The sequence below is a fragment of the Carcharodon carcharias genome, chromosome 8, assembly GCF_017639515.1.
Source record: "Carcharodon carcharias isolate sCarCar2 chromosome 8, sCarCar2.pri, whole genome shotgun sequence".
Lineage (NCBI taxonomy): Eukaryota > Metazoa > Chordata > Chondrichthyes > Lamniformes > Lamnidae > Carcharodon > Carcharodon carcharias.
The window spans coordinates 37,993,842-38,016,563 of record NC_054474.1 but is presented as its reverse complement, the minus strand read 5'-3'; the positions used below and the strand labels follow the sequence as shown (position 1 = coordinate 38,016,563).

General features: G+C 39.4%; 1 protein-coding gene across 9 annotated transcripts in view; it reads right to left on the bottom strand.

Annotated features, from left to right (window-relative positions):
- rapgef6 (Rap guanine nucleotide exchange factor (GEF) 6) overlaps positions 1–22,722 on the bottom strand; it is a 419,806-nt gene that overhangs the window by 147,348 nt on the left and 249,736 nt on the right. For all 9 annotated transcript variants that reach the window (XM_041193252.1, XM_041193254.1, XM_041193259.1 and 6 more), the window contains one exon: positions 391–522. In XM_041193252.1, the coding sequence (XP_041049186.1) occupies positions 391–522 (132 nt within the window). The remainder of the gene's footprint in view (positions 1–390; positions 523–22,722) is intronic.

The following is a 22,722-nucleotide window of genomic DNA, read 5'->3' as shown; positions in this document are numbered from 1 at the left end:
ACCTTATCTCTATAAGCTTCTCCAGACCTATTCATCCCTGTATTCTGTATTTGATTTTTTTTTGTGTGCATCTTTCCCCATTTTTACACTACAATGTAACCAGGGTCTTCAAGCACCTTCGTCCTGCTCTCTGTCACTAAACTGTTCTGCCTCTCCACATGCCTCTCCCCCTTCCTTTAAAAACTTATCTCCTTGACTAAAATATCAGACAGCCCTCTTAATCTCTTCTTTGCTGGCAACATCCATTTTCTGCACATCTATCAGTGAAGTACCTTGGCATTTTATAGTAAACGTGTTTTATAAATACAATTGCTACGTTGTAGGGTGTGTTTGTGTGAGTAATTACTAAAAGATTAATAATTGTAATGTTTCTCCTCATTATAACTTTACCTGATAGATATCCGACAGGCTGCTGCTCCCAGAGTCACTGGCAATACTGCACCCGGACTGGCTGGAAGGGACATGTGTCACCTGTGGATGTGGATTGTCTGTGAGGTGCATCTTGGAAAGATCTGCAGGAAGCTGTAAAATTATGAGGAGGAAGGGGGAGAAAAAAAAATCCATTAATTTGACAAATGAACCAAAAACATAAATTAAAGACTGTTATTCATGCTTGCTGAACTTTATAATAGTATTTTAAATGATCTAGGGCTTTGCAAAGTGGGCACTTGATGTTGGAAAAAAACTAAATAATACTTCAGTGTCGGTGTATGCACTTCAATGCATGTGTGTAATGGATATTAATGATAAAGATATTTGCGTACAAGATACCAGTCAATTAAAATAAAAAGTCAAGTTTGCATTCCAGAATATTTTGGTTTGTATTAAAATTAAACTTTCAAAAATCATGGCGTTAACAATATATTCAACATTCAAAAAATGTTGTTTCATTGACGCCTCAAAGATTATAAGAACATTAGGCTAGCAATATGGAATAGCCCATATCTGAGTTGTCCAAACTACAGCTATGGCCACATCCATCTTGCAAACTTCTATTAAGTTTTTTGCTGATGTGCTGGTATTTGTGCTGCTATTGGTTCTGGCAAACTAGAAAAGAAAACAAAGAATCTAAATCACCAAGAGGAATCAGCCTCTTTCCATCAATGAAGGAGCAGACTTATCCAATCCTCCAAGACTGGAAAATTCAAAACAGTACAATAAGTACAACTGAGCCAGAAACATAGAAAGAAAAGAAAGTGGAGTGAGCAACAGAAGGCAGACAGTGGATGGTAGGTGATGTAGAGCAGCAACTGAAGCTGTGAAACCTTGTGGGGAACAAAAACATGAATGGGGAACAAACAACCAGAGAATTTTTATATGTCTGAAAATCTTCAAGCAATGTACCAATGGGTTTGAGTGATGCAAAATTTAAATATTTAAATTTCTACCTTGAATCAGGTGCATTTTAAAAAATAAATGCCCAGGATGCCTGGAGCTTTCTGTTGAATCAAAATGCTGAGTTGGGAATGGTTCAGTGCAAAAAATGTCACATTCAAATTAGCTGGAATTATGTCTAATTATTTTTTTCTGATCCAAATAGCCCATTAGCTAATTTTGTACTTCTGTAGCAAAGGGTTGGCACAGATAAAATGGATCAAGTAGCCTTTTATGGTTTTATAAGCATCTCTAGTTGTGGTACATAGAACTGCTGCCCTGCTCCAAAAATTGGACATCATTTTTCCCATGTGACAACAGGTCTCCAATAAGGCTGGCTATGAATTCTGGGGCAGGTTAACTAGGAATAGGTGTATGAAAATATAAGTACCTAACTGAATGAAATACATTTCCATGACAATTAAAAGTCAAAACCAAGAATTTACATGTCTGAATGGATATATTGAAACATAACATGATCTAATATGACATAAATAGCAGCACAAACAGGTGGTAAGTCCTTCAAAGTAGAATGAGGCCAATACATCAACCTAGCCAAGTATCCAATTTTGATGAGAAACCATGGAAATAGAAAATTTTAGATTTGTTTTTATTTTTGTATTTCTTTTCACTTTATTCTTATTAAATTCTAACTTACTCCATAGCATGTGAAAAAAGAAATGCGCACAGTAGAAAATCAGCAGAGAAAATGAAAAGCAGGGATGGGGACCAAGTAGGTGATGCTTTTCTACCCATGGGGGAAGAGAAGGGGAGGGGGCAAGTACACAAAATAGACAGAAAGAATGCACAACAGCTATTAAAAAATCCAATCACTGTTTTAAACTAAATCAGAAATGTACTCCCAAGGTGGTTTAAGCTAAAATGAAAGCCCAAATAATTAAAATAAACAAATTCTAAAAATGAAGGAAGAGTGAGAGGCAATGAAAAAGGTTCACAAATGCAATAATTTTTCTTCAGCAGTAAAATAATGGCCCAGATTTTGCAGTTTTATTGATGGTGAAAGTGTTAGCATTTGCTTTCGTTAGAACCGTGAAACTGACAGCAACTTATAACATTTGCACATGCCAGTGATTTCCTATTTCTCCACAAGCTGAGCTCTTGGGATCACCATAGATAGAAATCTTCCAAAGCTATTTGGCAAGAACTTTACTGTATTAGATGTGCTGTAAAACCCTTAAAAAAATTACAACTTGTTGAATGAGGTGTAGCTGAGTTTTAAAGGCATGTCAAGTATATAACTACTGCTTAAACATCTCTCTGGCCCTCAGAAATTAATTTTATATTTGTGGAATGTCAATTTTCATCATGATTTAAAAAACAAAAACAGTGGAATGTTTTTTAAGTTTATAGTATTTCAGATTCTACCTTAACCCCATGTGTATGTCCCATTCTTTGTTTTACTGTCTGTAAAATGATTAAAAAATTAAGGATAATTTGTGCTTTTTACTTCTAGATTTGTTATCTGAGAATTCTTCACTATAATTGGCTGCTTAGCTTACTTGATGACATCACTGTTTTTGGATTAGAGGTCCCTTGTACTGACCAAAAAATGAAACTAACAGATGAAATCCATGCCACAGAGATTGTTGGTTCTTCTGGGAAGCTTTCTTTAAGGTCAATGGAAAGTGTGGTCACTCTGTCACTGGTTGAGAAATCTAGGCCAATTATTTTAGAGGAAGCCAATACAGCGGCTTGCTGTCAAGTTAAAGCTTTGTTTAACCACTCAGCAGTAACTCAGCAAAGGTATCCAGCTAAGGCATAGAGACCAGGGGTATTCCAAACTACATTCCAGGTCTGTGCTGCATTAATTGAACTCAACTAGGGTGACAGCAGAGATGCTAAACCTTAGCTGAACATCAGTGGTCGGGAAAATGTTAGAGTCTATTATAAAGGATGTGATAGCAGGACACTTCGAAAATATCAATGGGATTAGACAAAGTTAGCATGGATTTACGAAAAGGAAATCATGTTTGACAAACCTACTGGAGTGTTGTGAGGAAGTAACTAGCAGAAAAGATAAGGGAGAACTAGTGGATGCAGTGTATTTGGATTTTCAGAAAGGTTTTGATAAAGTCCCACATAAAAGGTAAGCATGCAGAGTTAAAGCACATGGTATTGGGGGTAATATATTGGCATCGATTGAGGATTAATTAGCAGACAGGAAACAGAGAGTAGGAATAAATGGGTCTTCTTCAGAGTGGTAGGTGGTGACTCGCAGGGTACAGCACAAATCAGTGCTTGGGCCCCAGTTATTCACAATATATATCAATGATTTGGATGAGGGAACCAAATGTAATGCTTTCAAGTTTGCTGATGACACAGGAATGAAAGTGGTGAGGAGGATGTTAAGAGGCTTCAAGGTGACTTAGACAAGCTGAGTGAGTGAGCAAATACCTGGCAGATGCAGTATATTATGGATAAGTGCGAAGGTATCCACTTTAGTAGGAAAAGCAGAATGGCAGAGTACCAGCCAACATTCACCATCAGGAACCACATATGAATACCAACCACTTGATTGGGATACGACATGCTGATCTTCTACGAGATGGCTTTTTGGAGCAGCTTGTGGTGGAGCCCACTAGGGAACAGGCAATTCTAGATTTAGTGATGTGTAATGAGGCAGATTTGATAAGGGAGCTTAAGGTGAAGGAACTCTTAGGAGGAAGTGACCATAATATGATAGAATTTACCCTGCAATTTGAGAGGAAAAAGCTGGAATCAGATGTAACAGTATTACAGTTGAATAAAGGTAACTACAGAGGCATGAAGGAGGAGCAGGCCAGAATTGACAGGGAGATGAACCTAGCAGGAAAGATAGTGGAACAGCAACGGCAGGAATTTCTGGGAGTAATTTGGGAGACACAGCAAAAATTCATCCCTAGGAAGAAGAAGCATACTAAAGGGAGGACAAGGCAACCATGGCTGACAAGGGAAGTCAGGGACAGCATAAAAGCTAAAGAGAAAGCGTACAATGTGGCGAAGAGCAGAGGGAAGCCAGGGGATTGGGAAGCCTACAAAGACCAACAGAGGACAACTAAAAAAGAAATAAGGAGGGAGAAGATTAAATATGAGGGTAAACTAGCCAGTAATATCAAAGAAGATTGCAAGAGTTTTTTTTAGATATATAAAGGGTAAGAGAGGGAGGCAAAAGTGGACATTGGGCTGCTGGAAAATGACGTTGGAGAAGTAATAATGGGGAACAAAAAATTGGCAGGGGAACTGAATAGGTACTTTGCATCAGTCTTCACGGAGGAAGACACGAGTAACATTCCCAAAATTTGAGAGAGTGAGCAGAGGTGAGTATGGTAGCCATTACCAAGGAGAAGGTGCTAGGAAAACTGAAAGGTCTGAAGGTGGATAAATCACCTGGACCAGATGGATTACGCCCGAGAGTTCTGAAGGAGATAGCTGAAGGCATGGTGGTGATCTTTCAGGATCACTGGAGTCAGGGAGGGTCCCAGAGGATTGGAAAATTGCTAATGTAACCCCCAAATTAAGAAGGGAGTGAGGCAAAAGACAGGGAATTACAGGCCGATTAGCCTGACCTCGGTCGTTGGTAAGATTTTAGAGTCCATTATTAAGGATGAGATTTCAGAATACTTGGAAGTGCATGGTAAAATAGGGCAAAGTCATCAAGGGGAGGTCATGCCTGACAAATCTGTTAGAATTCTTTGAGGAGGTAACAAGCAGGTTAGACAAAGGAGAGCCAATGGATGTTATCTACTTGGACTTCCAGAAGGCCTTTGACAAGGTGCCACACAGGAAGCTGCTCAGCAAGATAAGAGCCAATGGTGTTAGAGGCAAGGTACTAGCATGGATAGAAGATTGGCTGTCTGGCGGGAGGCAGAGAGTGGGGATAAGGGGGTCCATCTCAGGATGGCGGCCGGTGATGAGTGGAGTTCCGCAAGATCAGTGTTGGGACCACAACTTTTCAATTTATACGTTAATGATCTAGATGAAGGAACTGAGGGCATTCTGGCTAAGTTTGCAGATGATACAAAGATAGGTGGAGGGACAGGTAGTATTGAGGAGGCGGGGAGGCTGCAGAAGGACTTAGAGAGGTTAGGAGAATGGGCAAAGAAGTGGCAGTTGGAATACAACGTGGGGAAGTGTGAGGTCATGCACTTTGGTAGGAAGAATAGAGGCATAGACTATTTTCTAAATGTGGAGAGAATTCAGAAATCTGGAGGGCAAAGGGACTTGGGAGTCCAAGTCCAGGATTCTCTTAAGGTTGACTTGCAGGTTGAGTCAGTAGTTAACAAGGCAAATGCAGTGTTGGCATTTAGTTCGAGAGGACTAGATTATAAAAGCAGGGATGTGCTGCTGAAGCTTTATAAGGCTCTGGTCAGACCACATTTAGAATATTGTGAGCAATTTTGGGCCCCATATCTCAGGAAGGATGTGCTGGCCCTGGAGAGGGTCCAGAGGAGGTTCATGAGAATGATCCCAGGAATGAAAGGCTTAACATATGAGCAACGTTTGAGGACTCTGGGTCTATACTCAATGGAGTTTAGAAGGATGAGGGGGATCTGATTGAAACTTACAGAATACTGAAAGGCCTGGATAGAGTGGACGTGGGGAAGACGTTTCCATTAGTAGGAGAGACTAGGAGCCGAGGGCACAGCCTCAGAGTAAAGGGAAAGTCGTTTAGAACAGAGATGAGGAGAAACTTCTTTAGCCAGAGAGTGGTGAATCTGTGGAATTCATTGCCACAGAAGGCTGTGGAGGCCAGGTCATTGAGTGTATTTAAGACCAAGATAGATAGGTTCTTGATTGGTAAGGGGGTCAAAGGTTATGGGGAGAAGGCAGGAGAATGGGGTTGAGAAACCTATCAGCCATGATTGAATGGCGGAGCAGACTCAATGGACCGAATGGCCTAACTTCTGCTCCTATGTCTTATGGTCTTAACTGATAGAAGTGTATTTTAGTAAGGTGCAAACACGTTCGGGGGAAGGTTGGGGGGGGCAGTGGGGAGGAGTAAAACTGGTGAAGGAAATGGTCAAGAAAAAAATATGAAAAAGCTATGTAACTTTCTGTTAAATTACTCAGTGTGATTAAATCTGAAATGTTTAAGTGGACAGGACTTGGTATATGGCAGGCATATTGCCATGTAGTATAAGCAATGTTCAGTGTCTGACTAGAAAACCTACCTTGCAGCCTGCCTACCTTGGCAGGAAGTTAAAAATAAATTTCACCTGTCTTTTCTGTCAGTTTTACTATGTAAAGTAGACATTTTGGCTGTCATACCCAAGATGACTTCATATATTCAGCTGGGATAGTTACAGTTCTGTTTGCCAGCTATTGGGCATGGAAATGAGAAACAGCATCTGCAAGATTGCTTTGACAGCTGGCATTATACAAGGGGAAATACAAAGGCCATTTTATGACAAAAAACACAAGCAGTGGCAAGGTAACTCTGCAATCTTGAGACAAATTTGAAAAATCATAACAGGGCTTCGCACAGACTGGCTAAAAGGTTCAAGAACATGTTTTGTAATATTCTAGATAGAAAACTTAACATTTCCTTCTACTTAAAAATTTTGCAACACATGAAAAAATAGATACATCTGGTTTCGCCATGTCACCCACTAAATGGCGGATGTTAAATATTTGCATTTATACGATGCCTTTCACAGCCTCAGGATGTCCTAAAGCGCTTTGTGATCAATGAAGTACTTTTTGAAATAGTCACTGATGTCAGCTAATTTCCACACAGAAAGCTACCACAAACCAGATAGTTTGTTTCTGTGATATTGATTGAGAGATAATTATTGGCCAGGACATGTTAGATAACACCCCTGTTCTTCTTCGAAATAGTGCCACGGGATCTTTTCTGTCCACCCGAGTGGGGTCTCATCCAAAAGACAGTATCTCTGACATTGCAGAACTCCTCAGCACTGAACTGGAATGTTGTGCTGAAGTCCAGGAATGGGGCTTGAACTCACAACCTGCTAACTCAGAGACAAGAGTGCTACCAACTGAGCCACTGAGATGGTTGGAGTATGCTCTGTAACTGGTCAAACAAAAGAGCTTTTGCTCACTTCTTCATCCTAAGGGGCTTTTAGAGTGAAAAAATTATGATTCTAAGAATCATTTACATGGACCTGTGACAATATTTGTTGCACATTTTCATACTCGTACTCCATTGTGCCAACAGCCTACATTTTAGAGTGCATTATTTTTGCAAGTACACAGCATAAGAATATGCATATTGAGGATTCTCAAGGATTTCAGATTTCTTGCCTCTGGTTCTATGGTTTTCTCACTAACAAAATCTTGCAATTCTATCGTCCTTTGTATTCCAAACTACAATCGTTTCCCAGCCCCAGCAAATTGAAGATCATGTTTTTTAACTCCCTCTATGACCTTACCCATTCTGTATTCAAGTCATATGTCAACAGACACACCATCTTCTCTCCATCAGTGCTTGAACTCTCAGCCACTACTTTCCTGCCCCTGGGAAATCCTTCCTAGATATGTTTTCAAAAATCTCCTCAAAATCCCACTGATTGAATGTACCCATGGGCTAGAAATTTCCTCCCAGCTGGGGGGTTGTGTGGGGGCGGGTGGGCGCGATCCCGATCGCGCGGCACCAACATTTGATGTGGGCAGGCCAATTAAGGCCCACCCATTGTGATGTGCTCCCTGTGCGGGGGGGTGGTGCAAGGATTCCCTGAGTGGTGCATGTGCGCGAAAGAGCACAGAGTTCTCCGTGCCTCAGGGAGATTTGTTTCAGTCTTAGACTTATAAATAAAGAATTTTTAAACTTTTAAAATATGTCCCCTCATGTGACACTACCACATAAGCTGGGACATTTCAAAGAATTAACGTAAAAATTATTATATTTTAAAACACTTCATGAAACTTCATCCCACCCGTGGATGAGGTTTCATGAAAAATGAGAAGGCCGCCTGGGCAGCTCATTTAATTGAGTTATTGACTATTTAAATGGCCTTAATAGGCTTTTAACAGTTTGGCGGGTGCACAGCCGACTCTCTAAATGACGCGCGGTGAATTGGGACGCAAACCCAATGTCACCATGCATCATTTTAGCATTGGCGAGCAGGCTCCACCCCCGCTCGCCGACCGGAGAATTCTGCCCACGGTCCCTCTTCAAGTTCCGCCCCACACCCACCCCCGGCAACTTTTTCCCATCTCCCCAACCTTATCAGATCACTTCCCACTATTTTTTATTACACCTTTCTGTATGAGAAGAGCACTATACATAAAAGATGTACATTGATATGGGCATTCTTGACCACATAGAGATCAAACGTCCATCTCGGGATTCCCATGCCTTCAAACACCATTCTGAACAACAGCCTTGTCCAAGAGGGATCCAGCAGCAACTCCACCCAGCAGCCTACCAACACCCAGCGCAATCATAAACAAGCTAGCTAGAGGTGCACTATACATACTTAAAGTAGCATTCTTATTTTTTTCCAGTGATTAGTTAAATCTGATTTTGGGACTTTCAGTATAAATTATACATTTGTTGAGGTGCTTAGAATGCTTTAGGTAGTTGCACTATATTATAATTGTAAGTAAATCTGACTTGATAAATATTGATCTTTTACAAAAAGTACAGTATGTGCCAATTATTTGGCGGTTCTGCAAGTTTATTTATGTTCCCCAGTTACTTGTTACACTCCTTCTCAGTATTGACTATCCTCCACAATTTAGTCTCAGCCACAAATTTAGAAATTGTATTTTTAATTCCAAAGTCCAAATCATTAATGTAAATTTTGAACACAGTGGTTGTAGCACTGATCCTTGTGAACACCGCTTCCCACCTTCACCACTCTGAATAACTACCCTTTACTCCCACGCTCTGCTTTCCGTCTTGAAGTCAATCCATTCTGCAACTTGTCCTGACTCCACGTTCTCTAATCTAATTCATTAGTCTACTGCAAGGCGCCTTATCGAAGGTGTTTTTAAAATCCACATAAATTATATCTTCTGCATTCCCACCATCTACTCTCTCTGCTATCTCCTCAAAAATTCAATAAGGTTGGTCAAGCAAGATTTTTCCTTTTGAAATCTATACTGACTAATCATTCTTATATTTCAAATCTATAGTGACATTGCAGCTTGACTGTATCCCATATTATCATAAGCTACATGGTACATTGGATGCATTCGAAGCAATGAAGTAGAAAAAATACTATAACTTTTAAAAATTCTGAATTATTCAGTTTCAACATCTTATTCTGGATGTAAGTAGACCAATTGCAATGAGGAATGAGGAACAGCCACCTTATATTGCCCAAACATTTTGCCTGAGTGAATCAAATGACCTCAGGCTACATGCTGACTTGCCTATTTTTGCTGTCTATTCCTAGCTTTGAGTCTCTAAGTGAAATTACTGAAAGAGTGCCAACAGAGATGTATTTGAGATGTGGATGTGTGATCTGCTAGGAGATGAATTGAGAGTGACATCAGAACCTCTAAGAGACAGAGAGAAGACAACAATTTGATCAGATATTCGAATATATAACTTCTGGCATCTGCAGCCTGCTCAATCTATTTTCATTTAAACAAGGGAAGAAAAAGCAACTTTGAAGGTTGAACTTTAAAACAATACAAACAAAACATGCCAGATAGCTCAGTAGTGTTCCAACTGCTGTGCCACAAACGTGACAGAATGCAGGTTTGAACCCAAATTTCTCCCCTTTTTTCTTCACCCAGCGTTATGTACCGTATTCAACAGAGAAGGTCCACTCACAAGCCAGCACTAATGCTGCTTTGAGATTTGATCTGCAAAGATGCCTGAAGTAAGCAACCCTTCCAATTTTCCCCTTTGGCTTTACAAAATCACTTATCATTCCCTCACAGCAGCATGGTTAAAATTGAAAGCTTAACATTGACAAATGTGAATACACAGTGAAGTCCCACCTTTTGTGACTTCCTTCTTCGCATGTTTGCTGATCCACGCTAACGATTCAGTACACCACATCACGTGAGCAATTGTTCACTTATCCCCATTTTCTTCCCCCCGCCCTCTCCTCTTTCCCTGAGGAGATGGCAGCCATGACAGAGCAGAGACCTCAAAATGTTTTAATAGGGAGATGGTGTCAATGTCTCTGGAAGCAGATTCCTTCTATTAGTCCTGACCACGGACATTTAATTCCCTTTTTTAAGCAATGTTTCTGACAGGGATGCAAAGCAATGCCTGGAATGGTTGCAGTTGAAGTGCAGCCCGAACGGAGAGATTAACCCAGGAATGTCCGATTTTCTTGGTCCAGAGCTGCAATAAGGGCTCTGTTCAATTTTGAAATGCTCACCAATTCCGCCTACCAGTTTTGAGGGGTCTTTTCCTCAAATGAGGATTATCTCTTTCTAAAATTTTTAACACATACCCTGTATTGCTCAGAGGCTCTCCCCATCCGTCATATACAGATGCCACAATTTGTTGTACAGTCATTGCAGAAACTAACGCTGCCCTCACATTGCTGGAACCTATCAAATTGACAGCCATTGATAAGCATGCTCAATGTTTAGGATTTCGCCATTTGCAAAGTTTCACAGAAACATAGCCCCTGCAAACGGCTTTACTGTGTATGCATTGCACTACTATTTTGTGGCTTTGCAGAGAGTTGTGCACATCACATTCCTGTTTATTAATAGGTAAATTTTACTTGAAAACCCCATACATTCTTTGCAATGATAATTTCAGTTTACAAAGTTCAGCCTAAACACTGGTTCAATCTAAATGCTGCTTTACACAAATGGAAACAAACTTATTTAAAGTGTACTCTTTTCTTTGTGCTTATGATAACTATTATTACAGGATAAAGCAAAACGAACAGTTCAGTCAAAAAGCAAAATGGTACGGATGCTAGAAGTCTGAAAAACGAGCAGAAAATGCTGGGAGTACACTTTGAATTGACTCTTGGTTCCTCTTCAAAACCACCCCACCCACCCCCGGCAACCTTTTCTGATCTCCTCACCCCGATCAGATCATTTCCCACTGTTATTTTGTTACACCTTTCTGTAGAAGGAGGGCACTATACATAAAATATGTACATTGATATGGGCATTCCTGCCCTCATGGAGAGCACAAGTCCATCTCGTGGATTCCCATGACTTTGAAGATCGTTCTGAGCACATACCATTTGTGGAGAGAGAAACAGAGTTAACATTTCAGGTTGATGAACTTTCATTAGAAGCTACTTATGGAAACACCATATAACACAGGAAAATTAATATAATATATGCAACAAATATCCTTTGTATGAAATCATTGTTACATAATTTGGTTTTTAGAACTGAATTGACATTTTTTTAAACTTATAAAAAATCTATCAGAACAAAGCTATTAGCCATTACACTCACTCAGGATTACAAGCCTAAATACCACATTGAATAGCTGATGTCTACAAGTTTTAAATGACGGACTACCTGGAGATCACAACAGAATATGCACTTAAAATAGTATTACAAAGGTACATCTGTTGTTTGGTGCTGATTTGCACTATAGAATCACAGAATGGTTATAGTGTAGGGGGCCTTTCTAGGGAGCCCATGCTGGCTCTCTAGAAGAGAAACTCACCTAGGCCCAGTCCCTCGCCTTGGCCCCATTGTCCTGCAAAATGTTGTGCTTCAAAAGAGAATTGGATAATTATCTGAAGGCCTCAACTGAATCTGCCTCCATCTTGCTGTCAGGCAGGGCATTCTAGATCCTAACCATGCACTGTGGGAAAAAGATTTTCATGTCACCATTACTTCTTTTGTCAATCTCCTTAAATTGGTGTCCTCTGGTTCTCAGCATTTCTGCCAACAGGGACAGTTTCTCCCTATCTACTCTGTCCAGGCCCCTCATGATTTTGAACACCTCTATCAAATCTCCTCCTAATTTTCGCTTCTCCAGGAAGAACAGCCCCAGCTTCTCCAATCTATCCACATGGCTGAAACTTCTCGTCCCTGGAACCATTCTCGGGAATCATTTCTGCACCCTCTCTTTCACACCCTGAAGTGCAGTACCCAAAATTGGACACAATACTCCAATTGACAGCAACCAGGGTTTTATACAATTTCATCATAGCTTTCTTGTTTTTGTACTTTATACCCCAACTTAAAAAGCTCAGGATCTGCTTTCTCAATGTTTTGTGCCACGTTGAATTATTTGTGCACATACACTCCCAGATTCCTCTGCTTCTGCATACCCATTAGAACTTTATTCTTTATTTTATACGTCCTCTTCTCTTTTTTCCAACCCAATTACATTACTTCAGTCTTCTCTACATCAAATTTCATTTGCTACTGTCCACTCATTTCACCAGCCTGGCTTTGTCCTCTTGAAGTCCATCACTATCCTCACCACAGTTCTTTCAAGTTTTGAGTTATTAGAAAATTTTGAAATTGTGCCCTGCACATCCTTGTCAAGATCATTAATATAGATCAAGAAAAGCAGTGGTCCTAATACCAACCGCTGGGAGCCCCACCTTGTTTCACAGTATCTTTGCAATGTGGCCCATTTGGCCCATCAAGTCTGCGCTGGCTCTCTGAAAGAGCATGTACCTTCCTCCAGTCTGGAAAACAACAGTTCACTGTTATTGTTCCTGTTTCTCAGCAAATTTCATATCCATGCTACCACTATCCCTTTTATTCCATGGGCTTCAGCTTTGCTGACAAGCCTGTTATTTGGCACCTTATAAATGCCTTTTGGAACCATGAACATCATATCAAACGTATGACCCTCATCAAAAAAACACAAAGTTAGTTCAAACGATTCGTCCATAACAAATTTGTGCTGGCTTTTCTTAATTAATCCACATTTGTCCAAGTGACCGTTAATTTTGCCCAGAATTATTGTTTCTAAAAACATTTCCAACACAGAGGTTAAACTGACTGACTGATAGTTGCTGGGCTCACCCTTACACTCTTTTATGAACAATAGTGTAATGTTTACAATTCTTCAGTCCTTTAGTACGACCCTAAATATAAGGAGGATTGGAACATTATGGCCTGTGCCTCTGCAATTTCCATCCTTATTTCCTATCAGTACCCCTAGATGTATCTCATCTGGCTTTGGTGACTTATCAACTTTTAGCACAGCCAGTTATCCAATACCTCCTCTTTACTAATTTCAGCCCATTCAATGTCTCAACTGTCTCCTCTTTCACGATGACTTATGCAGCATCATCTTCCTTGGTAAAGACAGATGTAAAGTACTCATTTAGAATCCCAGCTATGCCTCTTGCCTCCATGCATAAATCCCCTTTTTGGTCCCTCATTAGCCTCTCTCCTCCATTTACCACCCTTTTACTACTCAAAAGCCTATATAAGACTTTTGGATTTTCTTTTTATTTTAGATTCCAGCCTTTTCTCATACTCTTTCTCTGATTTTCTTATTTATTTTTCCATTTCCCCTCTGAATTTTCTGTATTCAGCCTCGTTCTCAACTGTATTATCTATTTGGCATTTACACGCTTTTTCTGCTTTGTCTTACTCTCCATCACTGTCATCATCCAGGGAGCTCTGGATCTGTTTGTCTTACCTTTCCCCTTCCTGGGAATGTACCTCCACTGTATCTGAATCATGTCCTCTTTGAAGGCAGCCATTGTTCCATTATCAGTCAATCTTTGATTCCAATTTACCTGGGCCAGATCTGTTCGCACCCCACTGAAATTGACCCTTTCCCAATAAATTATTTTTACTCTGGATTGCTCCTTGTCCTTTTCCCTGGCTAACCTGCAGACATAATGGGCCGAATGGCACCCTTCTGTGCTGTAGGATGCTGTGTGATCACTGCCCCCTAAATGTTCCCCTACTGACACTTGATCCATTTGACCCAACTCATTTCCCAGAACCGGATTCAGCATTACCATCTTCCTCATAGGCTGAAAAACATACTAATCTAGAAAATTATCCTGACACACTTCAGAAACTCTTCCCCTCTCTGCCCTTTACACTATTACTATCCCAGTCTATATCAGGATAATTAAAGTCATCCATTATAACTACTTTATAGTTCTTACACCTCTACATAATTTCCCACTAGATGTTGGCCTATAGAATACACTTAGTGTGATGGTACGTCTATTGTCTTTTAGCTCTAATCAAACTGATTCTATCCTTGACCCCTCAAGGACATCCTCTCTCCTGCACCGCAAGGACCTCCTCAATCAGTACTACCACCCACCCACACCTCCTTTCTTCCCTGCCCCATCTTTCCTGAAAACTTTCTATCTACAAATATTTAGTCCTGCCCTGTTTTGAGCGAGGTCTCGGTTATCACCACATCATATTTCCACATAGCTATCTATGCCTGGAGCTCACCAACCTTACTTACCACACTCCATGCCACACATTAATTTGTTCTGTTCTCCTATTTCTATGCCCACTAGTACATGATACCGGGAGTAATTCAGAGATTACTACCTTTGAATTTCTGCTTGCTAATTTCTTTCGTAACTCCCTAGACTCTGCCAGCAGGACTTCATCCCTCTTTATATCTATGTCGTTGGTGTTGATATGGTCCACGACTGGTGGTTGTTCACCCTCGCACCCTCAGAGTTCGCTAGTGACATCCTTGACCTTGACGCTAGGGTGGCATTATACCATCCTGGATTCATGTCTACAGCCACAGAAACCCTTGTCTATTTCTCTAACAATCAAATCCCCAATCACCATTGATTTCCCAATCTTCCTCTTGCCACTCCCACCCCTATACAGCTGAGCCAGTCATAGGTTCTGTGCACTTGGCTCTGGCTGTGCTCTTAGGGGAACCATCACTCTCATCAGTGTTCAGAGCAGAGTGCTGGTTGGAGAATGAGATGCAGTCAAAGGACTCCTGCACTACCTGTTTGTTCCTCCTTGATTTCCTGGTAGTCAACCATTTCCTCTCTGCCTGCATAACCTTAAGTTGCGAGATGACCACATCTATAAACATGCTATCCACAAATCATACTGTCCACCAGGTGTAGTAGAACTGCAGGTGGCTCCTTTCCATTTGTTCAGGAGCCCTTACAAGTTTTGGGGGCAAGAATCCTCCAGGGAAGACAAGACTTTAACCCACCCCTCCATAGCCATCCTACCACCACACAACCACTACCCACAACTATTTTCTTTGATCAGGCTTAATGCAGATGTACAGTAGGCTCTGAGCACTGTTTGTTAAGAAAGTGGCAATGGTGGGGGTATTACTGTAGCACCAAATGAGGTGAGAAGAGACCTTAAAAAGGCAAAGGAAAGAAGATTCTCATTCACCAAAATTCAAACCTTAGCAGGTAAGTGTTTTGGGTCAGCCAGAAGGAAAGCTAGGCCTTTATCATTGCATTCTAGAGCCTTAGACATATCAGCCCTATGAAGGAGCAGTAACCAAGGTGGAAGGAAGGGAATCCAGCATGGATCTAATACCACCCTCTACTTGGACTTTGCTGCTATTTACATATAGTGGCTAAAGGAAGAGCAGTCAGAGAAGTCCAGGCAGTTAAAGGGAAGAAGAAACTAATCAGGCGATCAGGCAGTCTTCCCAAATCATCTGACATTTTCTGCTGCAATCCCACCCCATTCAGGTAGGGGGCTCATGGAGGGCTTTGTCTCAGCAAAATTTCTCAGCTTGGTCTCTCATCACAATGACTGTCCACAAAGACATCTAATGACAGTGTTTGCAAACACTGTCATAACAGCAGAAAATTTATGTACAGTAAAAATCTAGAATACAGAAGTGCTTTGAAGCAAAAAATAGGTAGGATTTATGTATTAACAAATACAATCATTTCAAAGGACTACTTTGCATTCAAGCATCAATATGTATGTCCAAGAGGAGGCATAGGTTAAGATCCCTGAACATTCAATTCTTGTCAGTGAACAGGACTGGGAAGCCTGACTGATTTTACTGTTCCCAGGCCTACAGATGTTGAACTCATTGGAGTGGGCTTGCTTGCTCAGCAAGGGTTGAAGCTGGACTCCTGTGATTCACACCTTAGGGCCATGTTATTTGCTGCATTCATCAAATAAACCAGCTTGAGGGAGGGAAGGGGAATTGACAAATGGTTGTTTGAATACAAGTTTTATGTCCTGTGCTCAGTATAAAAATTCACCATCAATTATTAAGAATCTACAATATTTGGCAAGGCAAGTCCAATACTTAATGCCACAAAAGTGCTGTTTTATAAACTGTACGGTTCTGATTTATTTTCCCCCAGCAGAACAATTAGGTAGTAAGTGCCATGTATGTATTAGGAACTTCACTACAGCAGCAATTATTTTGGCATAGCTGAAAGCAGTAAAATCCTAGTAATGTGTCTTGTCCTTAATTACCACTATCAAATCATGAGTTTGTATATTCATGTGACAAGGCCATTTCATGTGACTTTGTATAGATATTCTACATTGTATAATTAGTAAATATTCAAAGAATTGGAAATGCATGAACAGCTGCAAGAAAAGCCCTTGAAAGGAACAGTTGCATTTCAAAACAAATCCTTAAAATGTGTATCTAGGGCAGAAGAAACAAAGAAATGTTGCAAACCTCATATTTTTAACCAATTGTCTAATGTTCCCTAATGTAGGACAAACTGTGCTGTTCTTGCACTATAATCAAAAACTATCCAAACGCATTGTTACTTACAAGGTCTAGCAAAATAGATACCGGGTAAACAAAACCCCAATTACACCCCTGCTTATTCAATACTTGATCAAGTTTATTTTAAGTTGCTCATCAGAATAACAATCAAGATTACCTTAGGTAGTCTTCTTGATAATTAAAAACTACAGAAGCTAATGGTATTGTATTCAAATATGAAGGTAATTCAATTGACAAAATAGTCTGAGAGAAAATTAACACCATCCCCTCTGGAAGTTAATAAATATTCACACATACAATGCAAAGAAAAGTCACAACACAATCATACTACATGTATCTGGTGTTTTTAAAAATCACTGGATTTTGTAGTAACACCTTCATCAGTAATATCAGTTACTAATCAATTCCTTCCTCCACTCACTCACCTCTGTACCATGATTTGGGACAACAAATGTAATTATATGTTTCTTCCAGAAGTTGCAGTGAACTCTGTATGCATGTCAGGCAGCAGAACTTATAAAATACTGAAATTGATTAAAACTGTTCAAAAGGTTAGACATATTATTACTTCAACTCATTTGTGGAAATAGGCAATAGTGAATTGCAGTAAAATTCACTGCTTTAAAAGACAGCTTAATAGAAATATCTAGTTTCCTAAGAAAATAATCAAAGTTTTTAAAATTATTTAAAGTAATATTTAATGGCCAAATCATTTCTATTACTTTAAATAATTTTAAAAGCTTTGATTATTTTCTCAGGAAACTAGCTTTATTCGTATTGAGCTGTGCTTTAAAGCAGTTAGTTTTACTGCAATTCATTCTCAATACTTGTTGACACTCATGACCAGGTTCACACATGAAGAATGACTACTCTGCTGGAGTGGGGCCCTTGGAGCTGTAGCATCCTTCAGAAGATAAGTGAACAAAGAAAACAATGACCAATGGGCCAGAAGCATTTAGATGAGCACTTGAAACTCCACAGCATGCAGGACTATGGGCCAAGTGATGGAAAATTAGGAAAGGTGCTTGATGGCCAGCGCGGACAAAATGGGTCGAAGGGCCTGTTTCTGTGCTGTATAACTCTATGAGGACCCACCCCATTTCAGTTAAGAATCTCTATATGTTATCTGTACTTAATTTATTAATAACTATTCTCTAGCATTGCAACATTTTAAAATGCATCCCGACTCAATGGGAGAAATTTCTGTCGTCTTTATGAAGGAGAGAATATATAAATTACCTGAGTTGGACATTGAAGCGCGGGAGAGAGATATGCAGTTTGGCAGGCTGTGGGTATTATAGGTCATGGGTGAAGGTAGGGATTGTAGGTCAATCTGTTTATTTATAAATAGTTCCTCATTAGGTCCAAAATGGCTGGCCAGATTGTTCAGGTTTGTGATGTTAATGTATAAAGAGGTTGTTATCCTTAATTCCAGAGCCATGAAAAATAAGTTGTTTTTCAAAAGCTTGCCAGCTATATATTGTCAGGATAGCATCTCTGGGTTAAACCTAAGGTGTTACTTGCAATCAAGATACTATACAGGTCATCTTTTTCCACCGTATCTTTACACTGTTTTTGGATGTACAGTTCTGGCCCCAGAGGCAGCAGAGGCTAGGAATAAAAAATAGATGCTGCTGATAGTTGTTTCAATTCACACTCTTGCACCATTTAGCTCCACATGCAGTGCTGAATTCTGGGAACAGCAGGGATCCTTTAAGTATCTTGATTTTGTATTTCTAAGGCACAGCTTAAGAATCCTAATAAAAACACTCAAAATATTTTGAAACAGTTGGTTATGTTGAACTAGGAAAATCTATGGCAAAAATACTTTACAATCTCACCTACCGATTTTTAAAAAAAATTGCATTAGCTCTGTAGTTTTTAACTTAAGTTCCAATGTCTGGTACTATGATGTTTTTCATCAGTTTGGAAAGACCGAGAGCACATGATGGGCATACCTATTATTTCTGATACAGAGCCCAATGGCAAAAAGATTTGGTGTTTGCCCTGAGCCAATGTTATTCAAAACAAAAACAGAATTACCTGGAAAAACTCAGCAGGTCTGGCAGCATCGGCGGAGAAGAAAAGAGTTGACGTTTCGAGTCCTCATGACCCTTCAACAGAATTTGAGTTCGAGTCCAAGAAAGAGTTGAAATATAAGCTGGTTTAAGGTGTGTGTGTGGGGGGCGGAGAGATAGAGAGACAGAGAGGTGGAGGGGGGGGGGGGTTGTGGTTGTAGGGACAAACAAGCAGTGATAGAAGCAGATCATCAAAAGATGTCAACGACAATAGTACAATAGAACACATAGGTGTTAAAGTTAAAGTTGGTGATATTATCTAAACGAATGTGCTAATTAAGAATGGATGGTAGGGCACTCAAGGTATAGCTCTAGTGGTTTTTTTTATATATAATGGAAATAGGTGGGAAAAGGTTGTTATTCAAACTCATTTATGCAGAAGATCAGTTTGGTGCAGAGGGAGCAAGGGCTTACCTACTGATCTCTGCACTGGCCACGGGTAACAAGTATTTGGAAGAAGCCTGAATCGTAACACTTGGAAGTCGTACTGCAATCTTAATTCTTTTTTAACCAAATAGAATTCCTTTTGGGTAGTACACCAAGCAGAATTTTGAACTAAAAACAACAATATGATACAAAAAGAACTTAAAGAAATGTCATGAAGATATTAATGTATATATTATTGGAAAATATTTTTCTTTTAAAATAGAGGTTTAGTCTGTGGGTGTGTCTTAATTGGATTAAAGCCAGCTAGTCTGGGTGCTTTGATGTGTATTAGTTTTGAGATGTAACCAGAGAGGTAGAGTGCATTTGCACTTTTTGAATAGAGCATTCAAGAAGTGGGGTGAATTCTGGCACTTAGCGTGCAGAGGCCAAGCAATATGTTTATACTGCTAATAAAATTGGTACTACGAAAGGGGTTTTACTGTTAGAAGAGGCTGGTGATAACAATGAGAATTTACATTCAGTGGGCTGTGCTAGGTACAACTTCAGCAGTTTTCGTAGAGTAATGGCAATGTGAGATCAAAAGGAGCTGTAAGCCTCCAACTGTCTCCACAGGATCCAAAGTGAAAAGAACCTCATTTTGAATTTGTAAGGTGAAAATGCTTCACCTGGTGTCTGGTTAAGGCTATGAGTTGCTGTTGCCTTAATGGAGATTAGTTTGGGAATTTGTTAAAAGTTATGATAGTAGTAACTTGTAGCCGTATGTATATATTTAACTTGTGTAAATTAATAAGATGTTTCATTCAGCTTAATATAAGACCCTGAGAAGTGGCAGTATAACTCCTGAATTTAGAGTTGCATCTCAAACATAACACTTAAAATTATAGGTTATGACTTGTTTAAAGTTTCCCTCTGGGATATTTTTTAAAAACTCAGCTTTATCAATTGCTCGGTCATAACAAGAAAATACAAAAGCATAGATAACCAACATACTTTTTCATGAATATAAAGTAATCAAGTTGAGAAGTTTAGACAACCATAAGCTACTTCAACTTTGCTCATAAAGTTTGCAGCGCCATGCATTAATTTCCTTGACTGAATCATTATTGCTTTACAATTCATACAGATGTATTTATTACTCTATTTGCAAGTAAGGGCCAGCGTAATTTTTGATCATACTGAACAATGGAGCAACAAAATATGTCTATCCCCTCCACTCCAGCCAGTTCTTAACTCAGGCACACCTGTTGCACTGATCTTCATCAAGTCACTGCAGTATATATTTAGCAACTGACCATGAGGGCTTAGGAAAATTGTCCAAAGGGCAAGAGAAATTCTAGGCAGAAAAATTTTTATGGCTCTTTCATAAGTTTTCCTAAATAAATAAAAATTCCCTACTCAGGAAAGAAAATTTTAAAAAGTATTGGCTTACAGTAATGCAGTCTCAATAAGAGGGACAGGCAGAAATTAATAAGAGGCATATTAAAATATCCCCATTATTACTTGCTATACTTTAACCTGGTCAGTACTACAGCAATATTGTGTACTGATTTTCTAAAAAAATAACAGCACATTTCTTATGCAACAATAAAACATCTGCCTGTTTAATTCATTTCAGCTCAAATACAAACCATTACACCACACATTTGAATAATTCTGGAGGATTCAGATTCATAGATTTGAATTATTTAATCAGTTGCTTTACTCCTGGAATGAAGAGATTTCTGCTGAACAGGCAAATACATTAGCAAATGAGGGTTTCCGTCTTTTCAGGTGTAGGATGAAAATACACCATTAATTGATTCACCACTTTGACATCATTCATGCTGACCACTAAATATATATAAATAATTTCAATGAAAATGAATTTTCCCCCCCAAACAAAGCATTTAATTAATTAATTCTAATCTCTCGCAACAAGGTCTCTTTCTACATTTTCGAATTTTCTCATTTGGCTCTGCTGAAGGTGGGGTGCAGCTTGGGAGTCACAATCCTCCAGCTTTATCTGAATGGCTATTCTCCATTTATGAAGCCAGACAGTAATTGTTGACAGGGTGTTCAACAGCTCAGCCTAATCCTGTCCCTAAATGCCATGAAGGCACACTTTCAACTGCTAGTAACTAGGAATGTGTTAAATCTGATTGACCTTTCTCCTCTACCCAAGCATTGGAAACATCTAGGGACAAATTTTCTACTTGCCACCCAAGTATAAAACTGGCATTGAGGATTTCCATGGATTCAAGAGAACTGAAAAATTGAATGGTTTCTATAATGGTCGTTTCACAAGACCTACCTTCTAGTTTCCTCACTGGCAACGGGATAAGATAATCTAGCTCAGCAAAGACCAGAGACTGAACTTGACACTTCTTTGTATAGCTTAGCCTATCTCCACAAAAGGCATTTTTACAGACAATCTAAACTTCATTCTTGACAGGATTCAGTGGTGTGTTTCATTTCTCCAATCAACTCACAATCAACTCGCAAGCAGATGGTAAATGTCACAAAGCAAGTGGTTTTTAAATGATGTACGCTGCAACTAAAGTGCTCCAAGGGTTGGTAGAAAAACAAGATTGATATTGATACTAAATTATCCTCCAACTTAATTCCAGTTTCAATTTTTAAACAGCAGTCAAGATAATGTCAAATGTAACATTAGCAATTTCAAGGAAGAGGGCACTTATTAAAATTGGTTTCCAAAACATATGCAACATGAATCTTATAAATCAAATATAAGTTATAGTTTATGGAACAAATATTGTTTCAGTCACTCAATTCTCTAATTTACAGCCATTCAGAAAAAAATGGACCTGCGTTCTGTATTTGAATCTGAAATAAACCATTGCGGTTTAGGTTGAACAGCGAATCAAGATAACTATGGCATCAGTACTTCGAAGTTGAAACAGTGTCTTTCATAATGAGAATACTGGCCTGTGCCTGTCAGCAGGTGTCTAACTAATTAATCATGCAAATCAAAATTCTAAAAAGCAAGTGCTGCAGCCCATTCCAACTATTCCCCTTCTAGGATAAATACTCAGTTATTTTCTTTTCAAATTAGTGTTAATGAAATGGAGTGTGATTTATAAATCTTTATTGAGAGATGAACAAATGACTTATAAAGCAGATTGGACTGCAGAACTTCCATTTAAAAATTGCAGTAGGTTGTAGGCAGGTTTCAGTATTGACTTGGTGTATGTTGCACAGACCTTGCAATATAAGTGATTTCACTTTACTTGGTCATAAATGCATTAAGATCAGAAGCTTGTTTAATACATATTGCATGAACGTGTGACTAAAAAGAGCAGATGCACAATATTCCTATATGCATTTAATATC